This window comes from Hoplias malabaricus, chromosome 3, assembly GCF_029633855.1.
Source record: "Hoplias malabaricus isolate fHopMal1 chromosome 3, fHopMal1.hap1, whole genome shotgun sequence".
Taxonomy (NCBI): domain Eukaryota; kingdom Metazoa; phylum Chordata; class Actinopteri; order Characiformes; family Erythrinidae; genus Hoplias; species Hoplias malabaricus.
Genome location: NC_089802.1, coordinates 11,366,856 through 11,387,736, shown reverse-complemented (window position 1 = coordinate 11,387,736; position 20,881 = coordinate 11,366,856). Strand labels below are relative to the sequence as shown.

Below are 20,881 nucleotides of genomic sequence, written 5' to 3'. Positions count from 1 at the left end.
TGGAGCTGCCAAGCAAAAAGATTTTTGGGATAACTACAGAAAGTTATAAAATATTTTTACCATTAGGTAAAAATAGAATTTATAAAAACACAGCATTTATACAAATATCTAAAGTTGTAAGTACAACTTACAAAATTATATACAAGGGCATGAGTACACAAGTTAACCAGAGCTTTGTGGAGGTGATCTGGTCTATTTCGAGGTAAAAAGCTGACAAAATGAACTGTAGATTCGCCATGATTCGTTATAAGTAGATTGTTGTAGAGGGTTAGGTATCCCCTTGTAAATCACCAACATTTTGAATTCTCTAAATGTAACTGTAATCACATAACAGTCACATGAAAGCAGTTACTCCCCAACTCTGTATACAGTTTTCAGATGAGTTTGTTAAAACAATATTAAAGGAGATACCCAGGTGACATAACTTTATCCAGGGAGGGGACAGGTGTGTGAGAGGGTGGATAGGGTTGGCGCCCAAAATAAAATTAAAAAAATCAAGAACACACACTGGGATGGATCATTCTCAGGACTACAATTACAGTGGTGGGGGTGCATGTGTTGCACTGGTATGAGTAGATCAGACAGTACTTTTATTTAAACTTCAGTATCACTGCTGGACTGAATAATCCTTCAAAAGCATCATGTGATCACTAAAGGACTACTAATACAAACAGTGTTGTAACAAATCACAAAAATGTAGTCTGCTAATATGCAAGGTGTACCTACAAATTACAGGTGTCTGAGAGTGAAAATTGAGTGTGCAGTGTTTAAAAGCTCCAGCAGGATTACAGTGTGTGATCCACTCCTATCGGTGGAACACACAGTAACAAACCATCACATCTCTGTAATTGTAATGCTGAGAAACGTTCTACCGCCCAAATAACATCTGCCCAGCGGTGGTCCTAAAAGGATGCAAGCTCACAATGTATGCAGAGCAACACATGGATTACAGTCTAACTGTAGAACTACAAAATGCAATTATATGTAAAGATAAGCTCATAGAATGGACAATGACTTTCGGCCAAGCAGGGTATGAAGCTTCAGCCTTTTCACACAGAGTACGATTTTTCAAACATAAAAACTTATGCGATTTTTAAACGCAGTGGAACCTGTGCACCGCGTCAGATGGGCTTTTTGCTTCGGCATTCTGAAATCATTGAAAGATGAAGGAGGGAAGAAGAAAAAAAAAAAAAAAAAAATTTAAAAACACGGATTTAGAGTAGGCATGATGAAGAATTTATCATTTTACTTTAAACAATGCAACTAAATGCCACAGTCAATCCACCCCATTCTCCAGAACACCACAGGGGGTTCAGCAGTGTTTTAGAAGCTCACTGAGGGAGTTTGAGTCCCTGCTTCTGCCTTTGTGTGAAAACCACAGCTAATATACGTGCGTTTGTTTTCAAAACTTCACATACGTAAAAACCAGACGTGGTGTGAAAAGGCCTTTACAGGGGGTCCTCAACTTACGATGTTGATCCGTTCCTACGTCGCGTCGTAAACCGATTTTTGGTGTAAGTCGGAACATACTGTAAATAACATACTGTAAGCACTTATCCTATCCTAACACCTACCTTCCTCGGTCCCGAGCCGCGCAACCGTGTTTTCTACCGCCGCGCACACCAAACACGAAGTTCACATTACAAGGTTTACGACGCAAAACCACTTGAGTCGAAACAAGGCTTTATAAAGTAAATGTGAAATGTGTAGTAACCACGAAACATTATAACTCGGGACTGACGTAACCCGAGGAACTCCTGTATTTATAAGACTTACACACTAAATGGGTTTTCCATCATATATCCTAGGGTGTTTGTGGAGACACTAGATTGATATGATATATTGACAATATATATTGACAACATGTACTTCCATATTTGGTTGGGGAACAAACAAACAAAAACAAACAACAACACGCATTTCTACTGGCAAAATATTGTACCAAGTCACTGGAACAGGGTAATATTAGTCCCAGCTCACTGTGGGTTCCAACCGTGCCAAGTAGGTACTACATGGTGACGTGCAAACCCTCCAGATTGGCCAGAGAGACATATCCATCACCACAAAATGCAGAGCTCGTTCAAATCCAGCACAAAGCGCCTTGTTAAATCTCTTAAAGTTACCGCAGTGTTCATATTTATTTATTTATTTTTACAAATATGACTCACAATTGCAGCTCAAGGTGTTTTGAAGAGGTTTATATGCTCTTTGGGCCGATGGCTGATTAAAATTTCCAGTGAAAGCCAAAAAAGCAACAAGTGAAACTGATCTGTGAGAACTGGGGCATGGAGCTGTGCTCAGTCCAAAATACAAAAACAACACATTAACACACAATGAGTAAAGTGATTCCTGTTTTTCTGATTTCAGAATTTTTGCGACGTCACCTGCCAGTGGAAAAGTGACAAGCTTTAAGGCGTGCCGGGCCAAACCAAGTCATGTAGAGCCGGACCCATGCGGTGGAAAAGCACCACAAGGTAGACCATATCACCATCATTAGAATGCCTACATGCTAGACAACGCAACTGACTTGAGTGGTAGACAAAGATGCATGCAGCGCTGTTCATGTTCATACTTTTCAGTTAGACAGCATTTCTAAAAATCCTTTTTTTGTATTGGCCTTAAATAATATTCTAGTATTCTGAGATACTGAATTTGGGGTTTTCATTAGTTGTCAGATATAATCATCAAATTAAAAGAAGTTAACACTTGAAATATATCAGTCTGTGTGTAATGAATGTGAATAATATACAAGTTTCACTTTTTGAATGAACTACTGAATTAAACTTTGTCATGATATTCTAATTTTATGACCATCACCTGTACATAGCAGGGGCAGAGTTTGTATAGCTTAAAATCCAGCGGGAAACAAGACATATTACAACTGGATCATCATGGAAAAAAAGAGAAGAAGCCTGATAAACTAGAATACACAGACACTGTGCTTGGTAGCCGCACAACAAAGTGAACCTTTATATTCTATCATTCATAAATCTGTCACCACCCACGTCTACCTTATAGAAAACTAAATGACATATGTAGATTAAATCACACATTACAAAAACAGCTTATAACCTTTACAAAGTAGAATATAAAAGCAAGAGGCAAATGACATCCAATCAATACCTGATGTGCGTTTGCAAAACATGAATAGACCACACAGAAACACACAATCCTCTATAAACCCTAGGTCGTCCTTCTATATCTACATTAATGGGCAGTCCTGCTATAGTTGCACTCACTAATGACTGTCCTTCTTAATTAACATCTATGCAAATGCCAGGCGGCCAGACATAATCACACTTGCACTGAAGACTCACGCTGTATGTGAATGAGCTGCTTTGGCATCCTGAAATCCCCTGCGTAGAGGGAGTCATAGTAGGAGATGTTGCTTTCTGCTTCAGGCACGGGAATCACCATGTTATCCCTCTTCTCCCCGTACACCTGCTGTGCTGAGATAGCCCGCTGGAGATGGTGTTCCTATAGAAAACACAGAGATTCAAATTTTATACCTACTCCGAGGCAGAGGAGAGAGAGGTAAAACTGATAAGCATCCCACTGATGTTATTCTTAATACTAACCAAAGGAACCCAGACAGTAGTTTTTCTCCTTAAACATACATTTGTACCTTAAAAGAGGCAACACATCTGAATCTAAACAAACCAGAGAGAACTGCAGTGACCCACAATTGTAGATGTTGCCTTTAAGCCAGCCTATTTGACATTTAAGTGACCAGAGAAACTTATTTGTAACTTGAGAGGATTAGTTTTGCAGCACTTTTGGCATGCACTAATTTTCACTGAAAACTAGTGGTCAGAGATGGTTACTTTCCATCTAAAGTAACATCTGCAACAGTAGATTCAAATCAATATTACTCCTCTATGGAGCAGTAATAGAACATCCCCTTTTCATGCTTTTCAATGTTTAGAGATCTCTCCACTGTCCAAACTTTTCCATGTGTTGCTGGTCAGCCATGTCTAAGCCAGCAACACAGTAAGAATATGCCCGGGCCATTTCGTAAAGAGACGGTTTCTTGCCCTTTTACACAGCGTGGGTTACGTATAAACGCAGAATCTATTTCCAGCTTGCAAACAGACCAGAGAACTAGCAAAATGATGAAGAAACCTTCTCTGGGTTTTATAAAAAATGTACTGGATCAAAATCAACATTGTCATACTCATTAATGAATAGTGTAGAGGTACAACTGAGCTTGGAGCTATATTAATTGAAAGAACAAGCTAAGTTTGGCAAAAATCACCTACAGTCATTTAAAATCGTTCTCCCACTTGCAAAAGCAACATGAAGAGGATTTTTAAAAAGATAAATATAAGTAATCACGTTCAGTACATGTTATTCATTTTATCAAGTGCAAAAATGGTAAAATCAGAAAATGAAGACAACCATTAAACTGGTACAAAAGAAAGAAAAGGCTGGAAAGTGTTGTGCTGCTGAGGCTGGCTATCTGACATTTCCATTCCACCTTGAAACGAGCAACTTCAAAAGCCAGAAATGTGGTTTTATATTTGACTTATCTATTCCTTCTTAAAAAAGGAAAAAAAAAAAAAAAAAAAAAAAAAAAAAAAAAACGGTACAGCAAGCTTTGTGTAAGCTGCATTTTGTCAGACCTTAAATGTTGGTTCTCAGGCCCCAGAGCATATCATCGCTGTCTGATTAAAAACATCATTCTCCAAAAAGCTAACTTTTCAGGAACAGGAAAAGACCATTTCTCTGAGGGTCACAGTAAAAATAAACCACAGATATTTATGATTTATACCCATTACAGCTCAGAAATGTAAAAATAGCCTTACTTGGATGCATGTACAAAAGTTTAATTTGTAAAATGCACTTGCATGTAGACAGCAAATATTACCAAAAGTGGAATCCACTAAAAGAAATCCAATTAGCCACATCCAGCTCCACATAAGCACAGCCTGCAACATATTGTCCTAAAACACTGCCGCTATGAATTCATGTTCTAGCAAAAGCAGAGTCTATCATTACTATACTTGATCATAATCAGATATTTAATACTTATTGTGATTAATTATAGCCACGCTGGTATATTTCATGTTAAGTAAACGTGCTATCAGTTGTAAACTTTAGCATGGCCACTCAAACAGTACGAGGAGAATGGGGGAGGGGGAGATACGTAATTTTGATGGATAGGTCTAGCAGCCAATGGTTTTCAGCTTTTCATTGGTCATTTTGATATTAGGTGCTATGACAGACAGATTAATGCCACATTTAAACATGTGTATTTATATAAACCACACCTACATTTTTTTTATATATAAATCGGACAGCAACAATATCATGGCATGTTTAGAACCTATGTCACAATTCAGGTTTTGGTCTTTTTCCCCCCCAGTTTCAAAATGTTTTTTCATAATTAGATACTTGAATTTTTTTTAGGAATAACCCAGATGACATTTCCACCCAAAATATATTGTGGGTTTGTGATTCACTAGTTCCTGCTTGTGACCCGGGGGTGGTGGACAACAGGGCAATAACCTTGTAACCACCCCCATGCACGCTCCCGTTACTGAAGAAACGAACCAAGTCATCGTTCGGTGATATTTCGTGAATTATGTGCTGTGTGGTGTTTGGACGCTTTGAGGAACTTGCACAACGGATTGAGTGTAGAGTCAACTCATTGAGTATATAGGTTCACAAATTGAAAATTCAAATCACGAATGGCTGCCCATGCTCTGACCTCGTGTACACACAGCCGCAGGAAAACTCAGACAACACAGCTCAGCTTAAACACTGAATTATGCTTCAGAATGCGTGTTTGTGGCTGAAAACTGAGGAAAACACATTAAACGAGTCACAGAAAGTATTTTGGAACTTTGAAGGATCTCATTATTATTGAGTGTTTTCTACAATGGATCGATTCATCACAGATCGCTGGACATAGCAGAAAGCCATGTGCAACACATCGGAAGCCTTGATAAGAAACTGAATTAATTGCACAAAACCAATTGTGGGGGCAGGGGAAGGGGAGTGGACAACATTGTCAAGGTGGCCCCCTTAACTCAAGCACTGCGGGAAACCCTGGTTTCCATATTAGACTTGTGAACTGGAACCAAACTCCATGTTGGTGGGTAAGGCCTATCAGTGTTCTATCGCAGACCTATGACACTTGCCCGAATACCCTAAAAAAAAAAGTACATACGAATGTCATGACAACAGTGTGTAATTCATGAATAAGGGGATCCCACTACTTGGATTAGAGAAGAATATTGTTGACAAATTGATTTTTAAATAATTATTTGTTAAACATAACCTTAATGCTCAAACTTGAGCCCCACATGCACATAATATTAAATCAAAAGTTTAAACAATTTGCCTGCATGGTGGTTCTAACAAGTAAACAAACACATAATTCATGACCGAGATCTGAACACTTTGAAGATCCCCCTTACATAAGGAAGCAATTAACAGGGACCTTGAACAGATATCTTTTGGCATCCTCCTCTGAATAAAACTAAATATATCCAAAACAACTTTGTTCCAAACACTGTCTACTACAACCCTTTTCTGAGCCACTCAACTTCATAATTATGTGTGTGCATTTTTATTTTTTTGGTGGGGGTGGGGTTCAAATCACTTGCACCCTAATGATGCACGCAATACCATGAGCAGCTATGGACTGATTAAATAATTTAATTACACACCGCCATGTTAAATATGTTTAAAATAACTATCATGTCTATTGAATGTATCAGCGGTTAATGTGACTTATCAGCATTGCATTTTATGTTAAGCGCAACAATGCATTGTCATTTTAGATGCTCCAAGTACCCCTTATCTTTGCAGCTTTACCTTCTTCTGTGTGACCTTCACCTGCTCAACTGGCAATAAATGCTGACTAAACCTGCCAAAAATTTAGACTGTCTCTGCATTTTAGCTGGGAACCAGGAGAAAGCAGGTCAAACAAAACTGGATCAACATGTGTCAAACACATATTAATGGCGGCTTTCACACAGACTCAGAAAATAAAGGACTGCGATGCTGTGTCAAATTTTCTATTAGAACCTGTTCTATTTTCTGAGATGAAATCAGCCCAACCAGAGTGCCGCTGTCATGGATGCAGACAAGTGAGTGGCAATAACCACAGAAGAACAGCTTGTTTAGTTTGTAGCAAAGCTCAAAAACCCTGAATGAAACACTGGAACTACCAGTTTTGTTCTGTAAAACAGAAAAAAAAAAAAGCCACACTTGGACTTGGTGTGCAGGTTGCACTGCGTTAAAAATCACATCCCTTTTTCGTGCCGTCGACTGTTTATCCTAGGCTCATCACAGTCACATCAATCGACCAAACATACAATATATGGACAATCAATATCGAACATTGTTTATACTGGCATGTTTGTTTATTGATGGGTGTATTAATTTATAGCATTTGATAGAATTTTTTTGCTAAAAAGGTTTACTACCATTTAAAACGAGTCCAAAAAAGGTTGAAAACCCCTGGTCTATGATTTTATAGCAAAACTGCAAGTATACCTCTAGCATTAGACTGCAGAATACTACAAAACCTTGAAAACTGCTAAATGAAAATGTAGAAATATGATTTACCTACATTGTTACAAAAAGGCAAGTTTTCTAAAGTAGATAATGGTACAATCAAGTTAATTTTGAACTTGAAATTAAGCAACAACAGCCTGAAGGGTAAACTTTCAACCATGTCATGAAAATTCTAGTCAATCCCAATCAACCACTGTTTCAATTCTAGCATTTTCTGGACCAATGACCATATCCTTATAATTAATATGTCAAAAACAATCACATTTACCGAAAGGTTTCTTGACTAATATGTTAATGTTTTGTTGATATCTGCTGGGAACAATTTTAAAAAGGAAAATTAGGTTCACCAGAAGATAATTCACAAATATACATCATAAATCACTTTGTCATTAATTCCTACAATATGTCATTATCTTCAGGAATGTGTGCAGCCATTTACAAGCTAATCACATCAGGTATATGAGCTATTTAGGTGATTTTGCGGTTAATGTATACCACCATCATACATTTATCAAACTAACAAACCTGTCCTATGCTACCTTGCTCATCTTAGAATTAACTTTCCAACAAGCTATGCTATCTTTTGTGTCAAAACTTCCAACGATAGTTGTGTGGAAATGACGAAAATACATTTCACTGGCTGCTCAATTTTCTTCTCATATACCACTGTACTGTAGCACACTAAACTAAATTTACTACACCTAATAAAGGTGTAAAATAAATGTACTACACCTCAAATATATTTTATAAAATATAACAGAAATTATGGAAACTCAGCTTTAAAGACAAATCTATCAGTTTAAAGTTAATTAAAGTTGACTATTTAGTTTTTACATGATTAATTAACCAACATAAATTAGCATGGTTCTGAACATATCACTTTACAACCTATAATGCAGGATTGTGGAGACATTGTTAATGCAATAATCTAAGATAACTTATCATTAGCTTAATCATGAACAGCCTATTAACTGAATGACAGGACCAGCCTCCTGCTAAGTTGTTAATCAGGTATGACTGTGGCTCTTGTAAACAACTTGCATGCATTAATATCAGGTGAAGTGTCAAAATGGAAGGATTTTCCAAGTGATATTCTAATATCTGAAAGAGAACCAAAACTGAAGGGTCTCTAATAACTTCCTGTTTATGAACAGATTACATTAAAATGTTACACAAGTTCGTATTGTAACTTAACGGTCAACTTCCTCATTGCCATTCAAAAAAGTAGCATGCATTTCCCAGGTCAGTGCCAATACACTGGTCCCAACTATTAAGTGCATCCATGTGCTAAAGCATTGTAATATACATGTACATACACTTTGTTCTGCAACTGTAATGCAGAGATTTCCGTTTAAGCAGCAAATGTCATAAATATTCTTTCCATTAACCAGAGTTACTATTATTCAAATGTTGCCAAAATATTTAATCAATATTGGTTGAAAACAAATTTATACTGAGGTTGTTGCGAGCCTTTGGATAATTTATTATTGCATAATACCATAAGATTTTTAGAAAGTGGCAATACTGCATATGTTTTTATTCATGATACATTACATTCCACTTCTATTTGTGTATTTGAGAATGAATCTGACAATCTCCAGCTGTACACTACAACTCAAAGCAGTACTTCAGAACATTTAAGCTTACAGGCAATAAATGGATGAAAGTGCAAAACTGAAAACGTTCTAGCTTTCCCACTGATAGAAGTACTGTTCTAAGCCTTCTAATGGGTTAAGTGCAATACATTTAAAGTTCAGAACTTGGGAGCGTTTTATTTATTTATTTATTTTTAAAATCTTACTCTTTCTGCTTCATAAAAGCTTCAGGTGGCAATGAATGCTTTGATGACATGACATAGATAACACTAATTTTTATGATGAGATGTTACTGTTCCAGTGAAATATTTCCTTGTTGGGGGACAGGGGACCACCACACATTCCACATATGTAGGAATATGCTGGGATAAAAGTATTATAGTTTAGTTGGCTTGCTTCAGTACTACTAGAGGAGTAGGATTTTAGGTTGACTTCAAACCTTTGATCCTGAATGTCCAGCCATGCAGAATTATGCAGCTACACCAAAAGTGTGTTCATTAACCAAGAATTTTACTTTTTGATACAATTCGTCTGGCAAACCCAAGTCATTCTCCAAAAAAAAGGGCTGTGCTTTAAAAGAGACAGTACCACCTTTAAAATAGAACACTTAGGAAAACTATTTAAAAGCAGAGGACCGTGTTAAATACAGAAGTGTGTACTTCAGGCCTGGTTTACAGATTAGCTGCTGTTAAAGACTAGACTGATGACATATGACCATGTCAAATCAGTGCAGCTGATGTCTAGGAAATGTGTAGGAAAATGAAAGACACCACAGATAAGGTGACAGCTTGTAAATGCAATTTGTGAGAGTATCAGCAAAAATGAATTCCTACAACATTCATGAATTGCCACCGTGTGTGCTGTTGGATGAAGGTAACCTATAAGTTTAACTAACTGGGTACTCCTGATCTAGAGCTTTACCTCAAGAAATTTACTATTATTGATATTCAGATGAGATGTGTCAGTGTAAAAATACTAACTACATAATCATTGTGAATTCCAAACTACACCGCATGTAAACATGTGTGCTTTCTGTATATTAAGATGCTTACTGACTGCCAATTCATTCATGCTTGACTTGAATGTGAGATGTAGCAAGAAAACCCAAACATGCAAGGAACATGCCAAACAACCCAGAGACTTCTAAGGCATAAGGTGACATCAGCTTAATCTACATGGTCAAATACAAAACAGAACAATCTAGCTTGCCTAAAGTACCATAAACAAGGTGCAAACCATTATTTTCTGCAACTATTAAATGATTCTGCATCTAGAAAGATAGACTGTACAAAGACGGTCCAAAGAATGCCCAAATACATTGAGAACAAATTACTCCGCTACATGTATAACACCACAACAATTCTAAGTTCACTTCACTTACAATCTGAACTTAGGAGCAAGGCTAGGATTGCTTCAATGTAAAGACTGTGAAATCAATGTTTTTAACCAGTCCTCTGTGCCAAAAATGCTATATGCTGCATTGGGTTAGAAATAACAGTAAAACCGATGTACTGAACACTGCAGAAAAAACAATGAATAACTCACTTTTGGAATAACTAACAGCAAACGTTAAAGTCAACTGAAAACGGCTCAATTAGTAACCACACACATATTAAAACAAGCAATCTGACTAATGTAAGGGTGTGTTTCTGCCTTGTGCAGAGTGACCCCAGGCCCCACTGCGACCCTGTACTGGATAAGCAGTAAAAGAAAAAAATGCATATTGTAAAGCAGGTCAAACTGAAACCTGGTTATTAAACTTAACAGAATAAATACTGCAGTTTTAAAATTTACAGACATATCCAGCCACCCTGCCAACAGACAATAAATGAGCTTGGTGTTGTGTCAAAAAAGGGTTTTAGTTAACAAGAACAGCCCCAAGTTGAGGGCTGCCTAGTAGGTAATTTCCTCAGGGACAGAAAAAATATCCATCTTAGTTTATCCAGTTGACTTGAGCTTAATTTGAGGATTGAGGGGACTGTGCAGCAGAAAGTCCCTCAACTTATCACTGGATTGATGTGACTGGGTTTCAGTTATTGCACAAAATAGAAATCCTGCCCCATAAGGTATCTCTCGTGGATGACAGGACTGAGATGTTTTGACTTCTGTCTGCAAGCGTGTGCGCGCGCGTCCATGTGTTGAGTTGCGCTCCTAGTGTTGTTTCCACAGCGCCCCCCGCAGCCGCTGAGCGCCACTGCAGCGCCGCAGCACGACGAGGAGTGTGAAAACAAAATGTCGGTTCGGCCACAGTCACGTGACCTCCTTTGTGTTTAGCAAAGCTTTTTGCAGCCAAACGGCCGTGTACAACACGGATATTTCACCCAAAATCGCCACACATCACCTTCGCGGCCACGTACGGGTCACGAATTTCGACGCAGCGCGCACAATCTGTGCGTTTGACCGCGGCGAAAAAACCGACTCGGTCGCCATTTTGTGCGGCGCTGCTCACACTAAAAACAATCTTTACAACGCCAGTAAATAGCGTCCCGCGCCTCGAAACGTACCGATTCCTCCTCTTTTTCCATCCCTGTTGGCATCTGCGGCACGGCCCGGTTGATGGACGCATATTCGTGCAGGTCCGGTAAATCCTCGCAGCGGAAGACGGGAAGGGGCTTGGCGGCGTCCAGCGCCCGCGCCCGAAACGACAACTTACTCATTCTGTTTTTATACTGACAGACGAAACATAAATGCACAGGGTCCTTTTAGAGTGACTAATGAAGCTGTTAGAGTTCTCATTGATGGGTCTGTGGCGGAGTGCAGTGTTGCTGGGCGGGTTTGTTTCTCAGTGAGTCGTTCGAGTTCGGCTCCTGCTCTGTCTTTTTCTGTCTCTCCTTCGGTTCCACTCTTTCTCCTGCTCTCTGTCGGTCGCTCTGTGTCCGTGGAGCCGCTCTGGATCTTCTGCTTCAGAACGCCATGGACAACATGGCGGACATTAAAAACTCTTTAAGTGTGGGTTTTCTCGCTGCGGCCCGACCCCCCTCCTCCCCCCGCTCTGTTAACACAACAGCCATTCGCACTAGGGGTAGCGCGCTTGCGCGTCCGCAGGGGCGGAGGAGGTGGGGGATGGTACGCTGCACGGGTTATTTCTCAAATCACGCAGTACTCCCTACTTAGTGCACTACATGGGTCACGAAACCATCCCTTTTGAACACACACACTAAAGGTTAAGGTTGTATATCTTAAAGCACCACCCACCAAAGAAAACTAAGCAACCAAAACCCCTTTATGGATGTCTGTGCCCATGTCCAAACTCATGTATCTTAAAGTGTCTTTGTCCAGATGTGTCCATTTTGCTTGTTTTGTTCAATTATTGCTAACATTTACATACTACAAAGGTAGCAGTGTTCTATTTAAAAAGCTAATCTACTATACTAAAATATAATAAATTGTAGAGAGCTATTTGGGTTGCAGCCACACAGTATTTTTCTGTTTCTCTTGATGAGTGGTCACTCACCTGACCATCTTCTGCCACAGCTGTTAACCTCTGCAAACAAAGTATCCTTATAACACACCACATCCACTGGAAGGAAGTTGTTACCTGGGATGGAACTAAATATGACGCTGTTCTACCAGTTTTATGTGATATTTAATCCAGTATGTTCTCTTAATATCGACCTGATCGCAATACAAATCAACCTACTCCCTCCAGAAGTCACTACAATGTTATTCACCCAGTCTGCACTGTTAAAACCTGTGTTACAAAACTGATCAATTTGAGTGTGTAAAATGGGAGGGGAAAAAGCCTCAACATTAATCATAAACTTGCAGTATTTAGAACAGCATCAAACTATAGAAATGTACATGTGTGTTACGTATATCACTATAAATTCTAACACCAGAAAAATAAATATCGTGAAACATACGATGTACTGAAGGGAAAAAAATTCTTGAAGCATCGTGATGTTTTTTCCCCCCAGTTTATCACCCCCTGCCTGCAATGCATTTAGTAAGGCTATGCCTCGCTAAAGACAGTTCGGTTGTGTTGGGAAACGTCGCCCTCTGTTGTTAACACAAGGAAACAACAATCATAGTAACCAACATAATATAACATTTTTTTAACCCCATGGTGTGGTTTGGAAACTTCACTCCAGAACCTTCAGATCTTGTTGATGAAATTATTTCCTGGAATAATGCATATACCCAGTTTCAATTAATAATGCTATATGTTACACAATCATATTTAAAAAAATATAGAAGCAAATTGCCACCTATTTCCAGTTCTGTGGCTGTATTTGGGGGCATCTATTGAAAACAGTACACACATTATAGCCTGTATCTCATTACTGATACAATACCACATCTTTTGGTTGTCTTCACATAATTCCAGTAGAAAAAGATGTTGCATAAATTATGCTCTTGGTTTACTTTTATATCCCACCCAAAATTAATTACTAGCTCTGAAATCAGTTCACATGTGTAATTTCCTTTGGAGATGCACACAATTTATAAAAAACTTAAGAAGCTGACAGAATCAAGCACTGGGATATCTCAAGGTCAATGAAATTTCCAAGCAAATCCAACAAGGAATGTATAACTCACCTTTGAGCATCTGTGCTATTCTGTGTCCAGATTTGAGTCCATGTAAAATACTATCCAAATAATCCATGACTAGATGATCCAAGACCTACAAATGTGAATGAAATTTTGGAATGAGTGCAGGAATCAAAGAGTAGACTGAAGTCCTGAACAAACCTATCCATGACTGAAATTATTTGCTTTATTCTAGGTCGCTACATGTAAAAGGAACACTAGGTAGTATTTGTAGTTAATTTAAACTTAATGACAGCTTCCAGATCACTGTAATGTCTCACCGAGGCGTAATAAGGAAAGAAAAAACCATCTGTTGTTGATATTATGGGCTCAGCACTGCAGAAACTGCATTATGTAACGTTTGGAGGATGATACCAACAACCAACCCCTCTTCCCTTCATTTCAGGACAGTGCTGTAAAGTGAATTATCCTCTGAAAATAAAAGGCAGCCTAGGAGCAAAAATATTAAAAACTTACCAAGTGCTTTAACAAGGGATGCATAAATACCATTTTTCTTTCCAACCAAGTAAAAGTATGTGTATTTTTGTACTTGCAGATATGAATACATACATAGAATTAAGCAATCAGCAGCATTTTGTACTAGTGTAGTTATTAATTAAAACGTTTAATTAAACTTTATTGTTCATGTCTGAAACGGTCCATTTTTTATTTAGTATTTTCCCACATTATACCAACAAAAACTTGAATTGCCCTCTGGGATCAATAAAGTATCTTTGTCTTTGCTTATACAATAACAGCTGGAAATTTGGTCCTTGGGCTCTAACACATCAAGAAATCCCCGTTTCCTGATAATCGAAAACATGGCCAAAAATGTTATCACTATATACGTTTTTTACGCTACATAGGTTTTTCTATATTTATTGATCTTAATATTTATCACAACATAAACATTTTGGACAATTATACAACATTACATTTTTATTATCCTGACATAACCTATATGTGTACATAGTATGCACTAAAATGCACAAGAAATGATTACATGATTAATGGTAACATTAATGATATCTATATCTTGTGTCCTGAAAACATTTTTGGGGCATTATCACCTCAAGTGTTTAATGAAGCAGACAGAGTACAAAGATGGATTAAGAAGATTTTTTAAAATAAATACTGTGCTGAACTTTGCACTTAACCCATTAGAACAGTGGAAGGCTTGTAACCGTGGGAAAAAACGCTTTCAGTTCCGCACGTCCATTCATTCATTGATTGTCTGTAACCATTATCCAGTTCAGGGTCGCATTTGGGTCCTGAGCCTACCCTGAGTTACTGGGTAGGTGGGAGTTCCGCACTTGGGAGTGTTTATTTATTAAGAGCAGCAGCCTACAGCGTCGGATCCAAATCAAAATTCGAGTGGAGAAATTTATTTTGTTTGAGGAAATTCCACATCAGGCAACAAACAGCGGTCTCGTAAACAGGAAAACAAAAACCCCACCTATTTCGGGGACAGTCCCTGAAAAGAGAAACTAAGCCTAGTTTAGCCGGACTGCCATTAGCCATATAGCCATTTCACTGAGGTTTTTCTGGTATTTTAAAAACAGGAAAGCCTAAAATACATACCCTTGTCACTGAAAGGTCTGGGGATGCTTTGGTACTTCATATCAATTTCTTCATTTATAAGGAACAGGGCATCACTGGGAACTAGATATTTATTACTGACTTACATTTCAATAAGGGTCTGACTGATAAAACAGTGCTTTAACTAATCCACAGCCTCGTATATAATGAGTAACACCTTGCTCTGGTGTTCTGGGTTTAATAATCCGGTGAATTTGTCTATTTTCATGTAAAGTTATACAAAAACCTGTGCAGATGTAATTTACTCGTCAGAAACTCAGTAACGTTGAGATTGTCCTTGTATTCGTGCCGTTAGGGACAAACAATATGTTTTTGTTTGTTAAATATATAGAAGAAAACAAAAGGCCGGGTCACAGAAACATTCTCCAAACAAAGAAGAGACTATAATAAATATTACATCAACAATGTTTAACACATTTCTGTTCGAGGCTCCAGTAAAACACTGAGCTGATCTCTGTGAAATATTGCTGAAAGGTGGTCCAGCAAAAATACACCCACACACTATATAATTCATTACATTTACCATAATAGCATAAGTAGCATGATAGCATTGCTGTGTTAACCAGGAATAGAAACAAAGATTTATTCTTCTTCACACATCGCCACAGCTGATCAACCATGATCCACACCATCGATCTGGCACAGTTTTTATGCTGGATCCCCTTCCTGACGCAACCCTCCCTATTCATCCGGGCTTTGGGACCAGCACTGCAACGCAATGCATTCCAGTGGCTAGATACACAAACTCACATCTATGGACCATCTTCCGAGTCGCCAATCCACCTACGAACAGGTGTTTTTTGGACTGTGGGAGGAAACCCAAACTCCTGACAGACAGTCACCTGGAACGGGGCTCAAACCCACAATTCCAGGTCCCTGGAGCTGTGTGACAGTGACACTACCTGCTGCGCCACCATGCACCAAATGAAGGTTTATTGATCTTACATTTTGAGTTGTCTGCTCATTAGCCCAGCAACGTGCATTAAGCACAAGGTATCGGATGTTGGTATCTTGTTAAGCTTGTTTGCTATTACGAGTAAATGAACATACTCAAAACCAGTATTGGTATTCATGCATCTCTAGTCTTAATTACCATCAGATTTTGTGCTATATTCTCTGCTCACACAAAATGGAGGGCAACATGTTGAGTATTAGTAGTTATAACATTCATTGGCTAAACGTCAATTTCAACAACAATAATGAGACCACAGAAGGGAGAAAAAGTTCTAGAAAAACAGGAATAAGGCAGATTAATAGTTAATTACAGTGAAACAGAAACACATGTTGGAGCTGTGAAGATTTCTACACTAGGGCTGGGCCCTTAGCAAGTTACTAATTAAAGCAATGAGCTGTAAAGCCAGAATAATGTGATGCCAAGAACAGACCATATCATGCGTTAGTCTGCTTAAAATGTTTACTGAAAATAAATATAGGCCTTAATATCTTAATATCTTTAGGTGTGGGGTTATAGGCCTACTGTGATTCACCATGTTACAAAAACTAGTAATTGGCTTTATGTTTAGTTGTAGACTAAACTACTTCCAATTGTCAAATTGTGTTTTTTCCTTCATATTTAAAGTGAACAATTTTAAGCTCATGCAAGTTATATTATATAGTAATATCTCTTTAAATTTCATGTGGTCTTTGTATATGAATTGGTTATATGCTGAATGAGTTACTTCATTATCTTAAACCAGTAAGTTGTAACCTTTTATGCCGGGATGAGACTACAAGAATTTAGTCCAATTTTGTTGTATCTGACAAATTTCCAGTGTTGGAACCGAATATGAGTGTCGGGGGCAAGTAAACGTTGTGTTGATCAGCACTGAGATGACTGCGACTCTCCACGACAAGAAGTCTAACATTTTAGAATTATTTGGATCTTTTCCTAGTCTGGCATAAGCTTCATGTTCCTTGACAATGACCAATAGCAGGACATGGTGCCGTCTCTCCTCAAAAATGTCCAGTACTGCTCTCCTCTCAATGTAGAATGGGCAGTCCTAAAAATAGGTAATGCTTATGTCACTATTAACCTGATCAATCACAAGGCTACCATAGCCACGCCTCCTCTCTGAGTTGAAGAGACTGGTGAGCTTACGAGCCATCTTAGCATGCAAACTAGCTATCCAACTTTTCACCACCTATGGAGAGGGAGTGTTCTTCTTAACAGCTTAGAAATAGAAGAATGTGAATTGAGTTTATAAAAAAAACACAGACTCTCAGCAGTCCAGCCAGGAAGACATCAAGACTGGAACACTATGACTACCACAATCATAAGATCAGCTATCAATGAGCTATGTGTGTATTTAAGTGTATAATTTTTTATTCTGCTGAAGACCCAAGAAGAAGACCTACCAGTCTGTTGCAAACCGTGAGTGCAAGTCATTTGCTCCTGGAACTTCTGAATCATATTATTATTATTATTATATTTATATAGCACTTTTCAACAACTCCAAGACACTGGACCACACCCACACCATTCTCAGAAAGCTCTGAGGAGCATATTTTGGTCATTTTTGATGAGAGATTTATCAAATTTCTGAGATGCATGAAGTATGTCACTGGCAATAATTCCACTGTAAATTTGATGTGATTTATTTTTTGTTAATCAAGAATTTGCAATTTTCTATTAATTTCTGTGTTTTAAATAAATTACAACTGTGTCTGGAAGCAAAAGATGTTTGTTGGAGCAGGGGGCTCAAAATTACTCTCATCTATAAAAGGGGGTCGCCAAAGGAAAGTGTTCTGGAAACCCGGTTCTAATAAACTTACAACAGATTATTACTGAGTTTCAATAATGTTTAAGATGCAATGACCACAGCCATTTTAAACTTGAGCAGATAACATTTTTTTGCTGTTCTAAGGCAAAACCAGCATATTGGTAATCATTTACATTTTTAACATTGAAAAATTAAATAATGTCTAAAACTAAATATACTAAAGTATCTATAAATAAATAACTGAATGTCTGGTCTGCAATCAAATCATAGTACAAAATAGTTTGTACAAATCAAAAAGTAGTGACTCAAAAATTACGATTCAGGAAGTGTTTACTGCGCTAACGATCCTCTAATGTTCCCCTCATAGATGAAGTAATCTGCACGGACTAGTATTCCTTTGAGGCCTGCTAACTGGTCTATAATCGATTATTAAGTGGATATTAATCTATTGTGGATATTTAGTCTATTAAATAACTGAAATAATTAAAAAGCCAGGTCCAGATATAGTTTTGACAACCTTTTAATCCAGGCATACTGGATTACATTTGCTTCACTTTTTACTTGAGGAGCAGCAGTGATTTAACTTCTCCAAGTTAACTGTGCTTACTTCTAGGGTCATCCAACAGGAAAAATAATAATTTGGCTGCTTCACGTGCACTGGATCTCTTTCCCACTTAAACATTTAGGCTCTTTAAAACTACACCCTCCCTCCTGTACATAATGGGGAAAGATGTTACCAAAACTGGCCATTCTATTACTATTTCTTAGAAAAATCCACCCCAAGGGTTTGGAGGCATACATACAACTAAACCTTTGATCTATAACCCCCCCCCCCCCCAAAAAAAAAAACAAAACAAAAAAAAAAAACACTTTTCTCAGCTCATTTTCAACGTGCTAGACTGTTTCACTCCAAGTACAAAAGCGACCCCCACCCACCTTCGCACACTGCGTCGGGGCAAATTAAAAAAAAAGAGCGAAAGAGAAATGCCATTGTCAATACTTCGAGGGCATTTCTCCGTTATTGGAAGTGACGAACAATTGTGATTTATATATATATATATACGCTGACGTAGCGGTGAAAGAGGACACTAGCTGTGAATTAGGTCATCTGGAAGAGCACGAAGTGATCCGGGATTCGCTCAAAGCTACAGCTCAGAGACAAAAACGTCGAACTGATTAACTACATGAAAGACTAGCAACTAGTCCCGCCTCTATGAGCCAACCAGCTACTGTACCAGCTGCAGAGGCACCCACTAACATTTACACAACAGGAAAAGTTTGATTCGTATTTGTCAGTTTCTTAGTGGAATTTTCCGTTCCACCTTAAACAATGCAGCCGTTGCATTTTGACGCCTGTAGAATTGTATGTGAAGCGCCTCGCGCTGCACCGTTAAGGTAGAACTGAAAAGCCTATCAAGCCAAGTTGGCTTCGCACAGGTAGTCACTTTTCGGGTGCTTTTGTCCACAAATAACGAACAAATGTTTATTATTTCTATACAGTCTGCTGCATCTGGCCGTCTGGTTGAAACAAACATTCATGGCGCCCCCGCCTAGTCACGGTTTGATAGCGAGTAGATAATAACCACCGTCGACACGGATTTTCCGCAACGGTTAAAAACGTTTACAAAAGGGCAAATCCAGCTGGGAGGCCCCCCCCCCCCTCCCACAATAGCCAGCTGGACAAATTCGGAATAAAACGAATATAGTGTGTATTTTACATCTTCCGCTGATACTGAGCACCGAGGAAGTTTGATCTGTTAGAAATATACATTACACTACCGGAAACGTAAAAGCAAAGCAAAAGAGATCGAAAACAAAAGAGAGCTCTAACTTTCCAGTGGCACATTTTGGCCTTATAAGGTCTGCGGGTGTCCCGAAATAACTGTCACATAGAGGAAACCACCCCCATCTTAAAAAATAAAATATAACGATCTAGGCGACAATAACGTTCACCTTATCAGCTGCTTATCTATATATCTCGTTTAAACTTAAGCGTGGCTAATGAGTGGTATCAGCGGGGGATTATAAATGTATGTGGATACACGTCTAGAACATACATTAGCTACATTTCCCGTACTAAACCGTAAATCAGTTGATATTAATTTTGTTAGATTTCGTGACACATTTCCAGCTAAATGGTTAGACACTTTTCGCTAGGTCAAATATTTATGAAAAAACCCGAAGGTTAGAGCGACTCTAATTTTACGGCCCGTGCCAACAAATTCCTCTCGGCTTTGGCTTCCTAACATTGAGCTTACGTTTGAAAAAAGGGTAAACGTTGACCTCATTTTCAAACAAAAGAAGAAGATAAACTAAACTGCAAAGCATTACGGCGAGTAAGAGGACTGCAATCATTTAAACAAGGAGTTATTTGTCGTTTTGTTTGTGAAAAGAGCAACTTACCAGTGTAACCACTAGGGTGGACGGGGTGGCGATTGTGTTGAACATGACAGGCTAGCGCTACCTAACCGAGACAAGCCTGCAGAGTTGGAGCTGAAACACAACAAAACCCTTCGCCGAGTGTTTCCTACCGCCCCCATGATCGGTGCTCGACCGTGATCGCCTGTCTGCAAAGACATAAGTCACACCCAGAGTAGATTTCGCCAACTAAACTGTCGACAAAAGTAGCTAGAGGGTTTTTTCTGATCACTACAGCTGACCGACTCATCGTCCGAGATGAGGGTCACGCTCTAATACGCACGTCTGTGTTCTATCTAGTGTTCAGAATCCCAGTGTGCGGCTCGAGTTCTGTGCACTACACAGGCGTCCTACTTAGGAGACGAGTGCGCATACTGGGATGAGACTCAGGGGGTTAACAACTTTGCGCTGGCGATCAGACGCCTCCTGATTGGTGGACGAGTGGCACCAATCACCTGTGGAGAGGGAGCAACAACACACAAGCAGACAAGA

General features: G+C 38.7%; 1 protein-coding gene across 3 annotated transcripts in view; it reads right to left on the bottom strand.

Moving 5' to 3' along the window:
- Positions 1–20,649, bottom strand: part of epc1a (enhancer of polycomb homolog 1 (Drosophila) a) — a 28,388-nt gene extending 7,739 nt beyond the window's left edge. Inside the window, exons 1-3 of one of the 3 annotated variants that reach the window (XM_066664607.1) lie at positions 20,375–20,648; positions 13,662–13,746; positions 3,318–3,477 (exon numbers count right to left, since the gene is read on the bottom strand). In XM_066664607.1, coding sequence (XP_066520704.1) covers positions 3,318–3,417 — 100 coding nt within the window. In that variant the 5' untranslated portion in view covers positions 3,418–3,477; positions 13,662–13,746; positions 20,375–20,648. Of the gene's footprint in view, positions 1–3,317; positions 3,478–11,626; positions 12,203–13,661; positions 13,747–20,374 lie in introns of those variants that run through there. The other 2 variants (XM_066664606.1, XM_066664605.1) reach the window with 2 other exon arrangements.
- Positions 20,650–20,881: the final 232 nt, after the last annotated feature.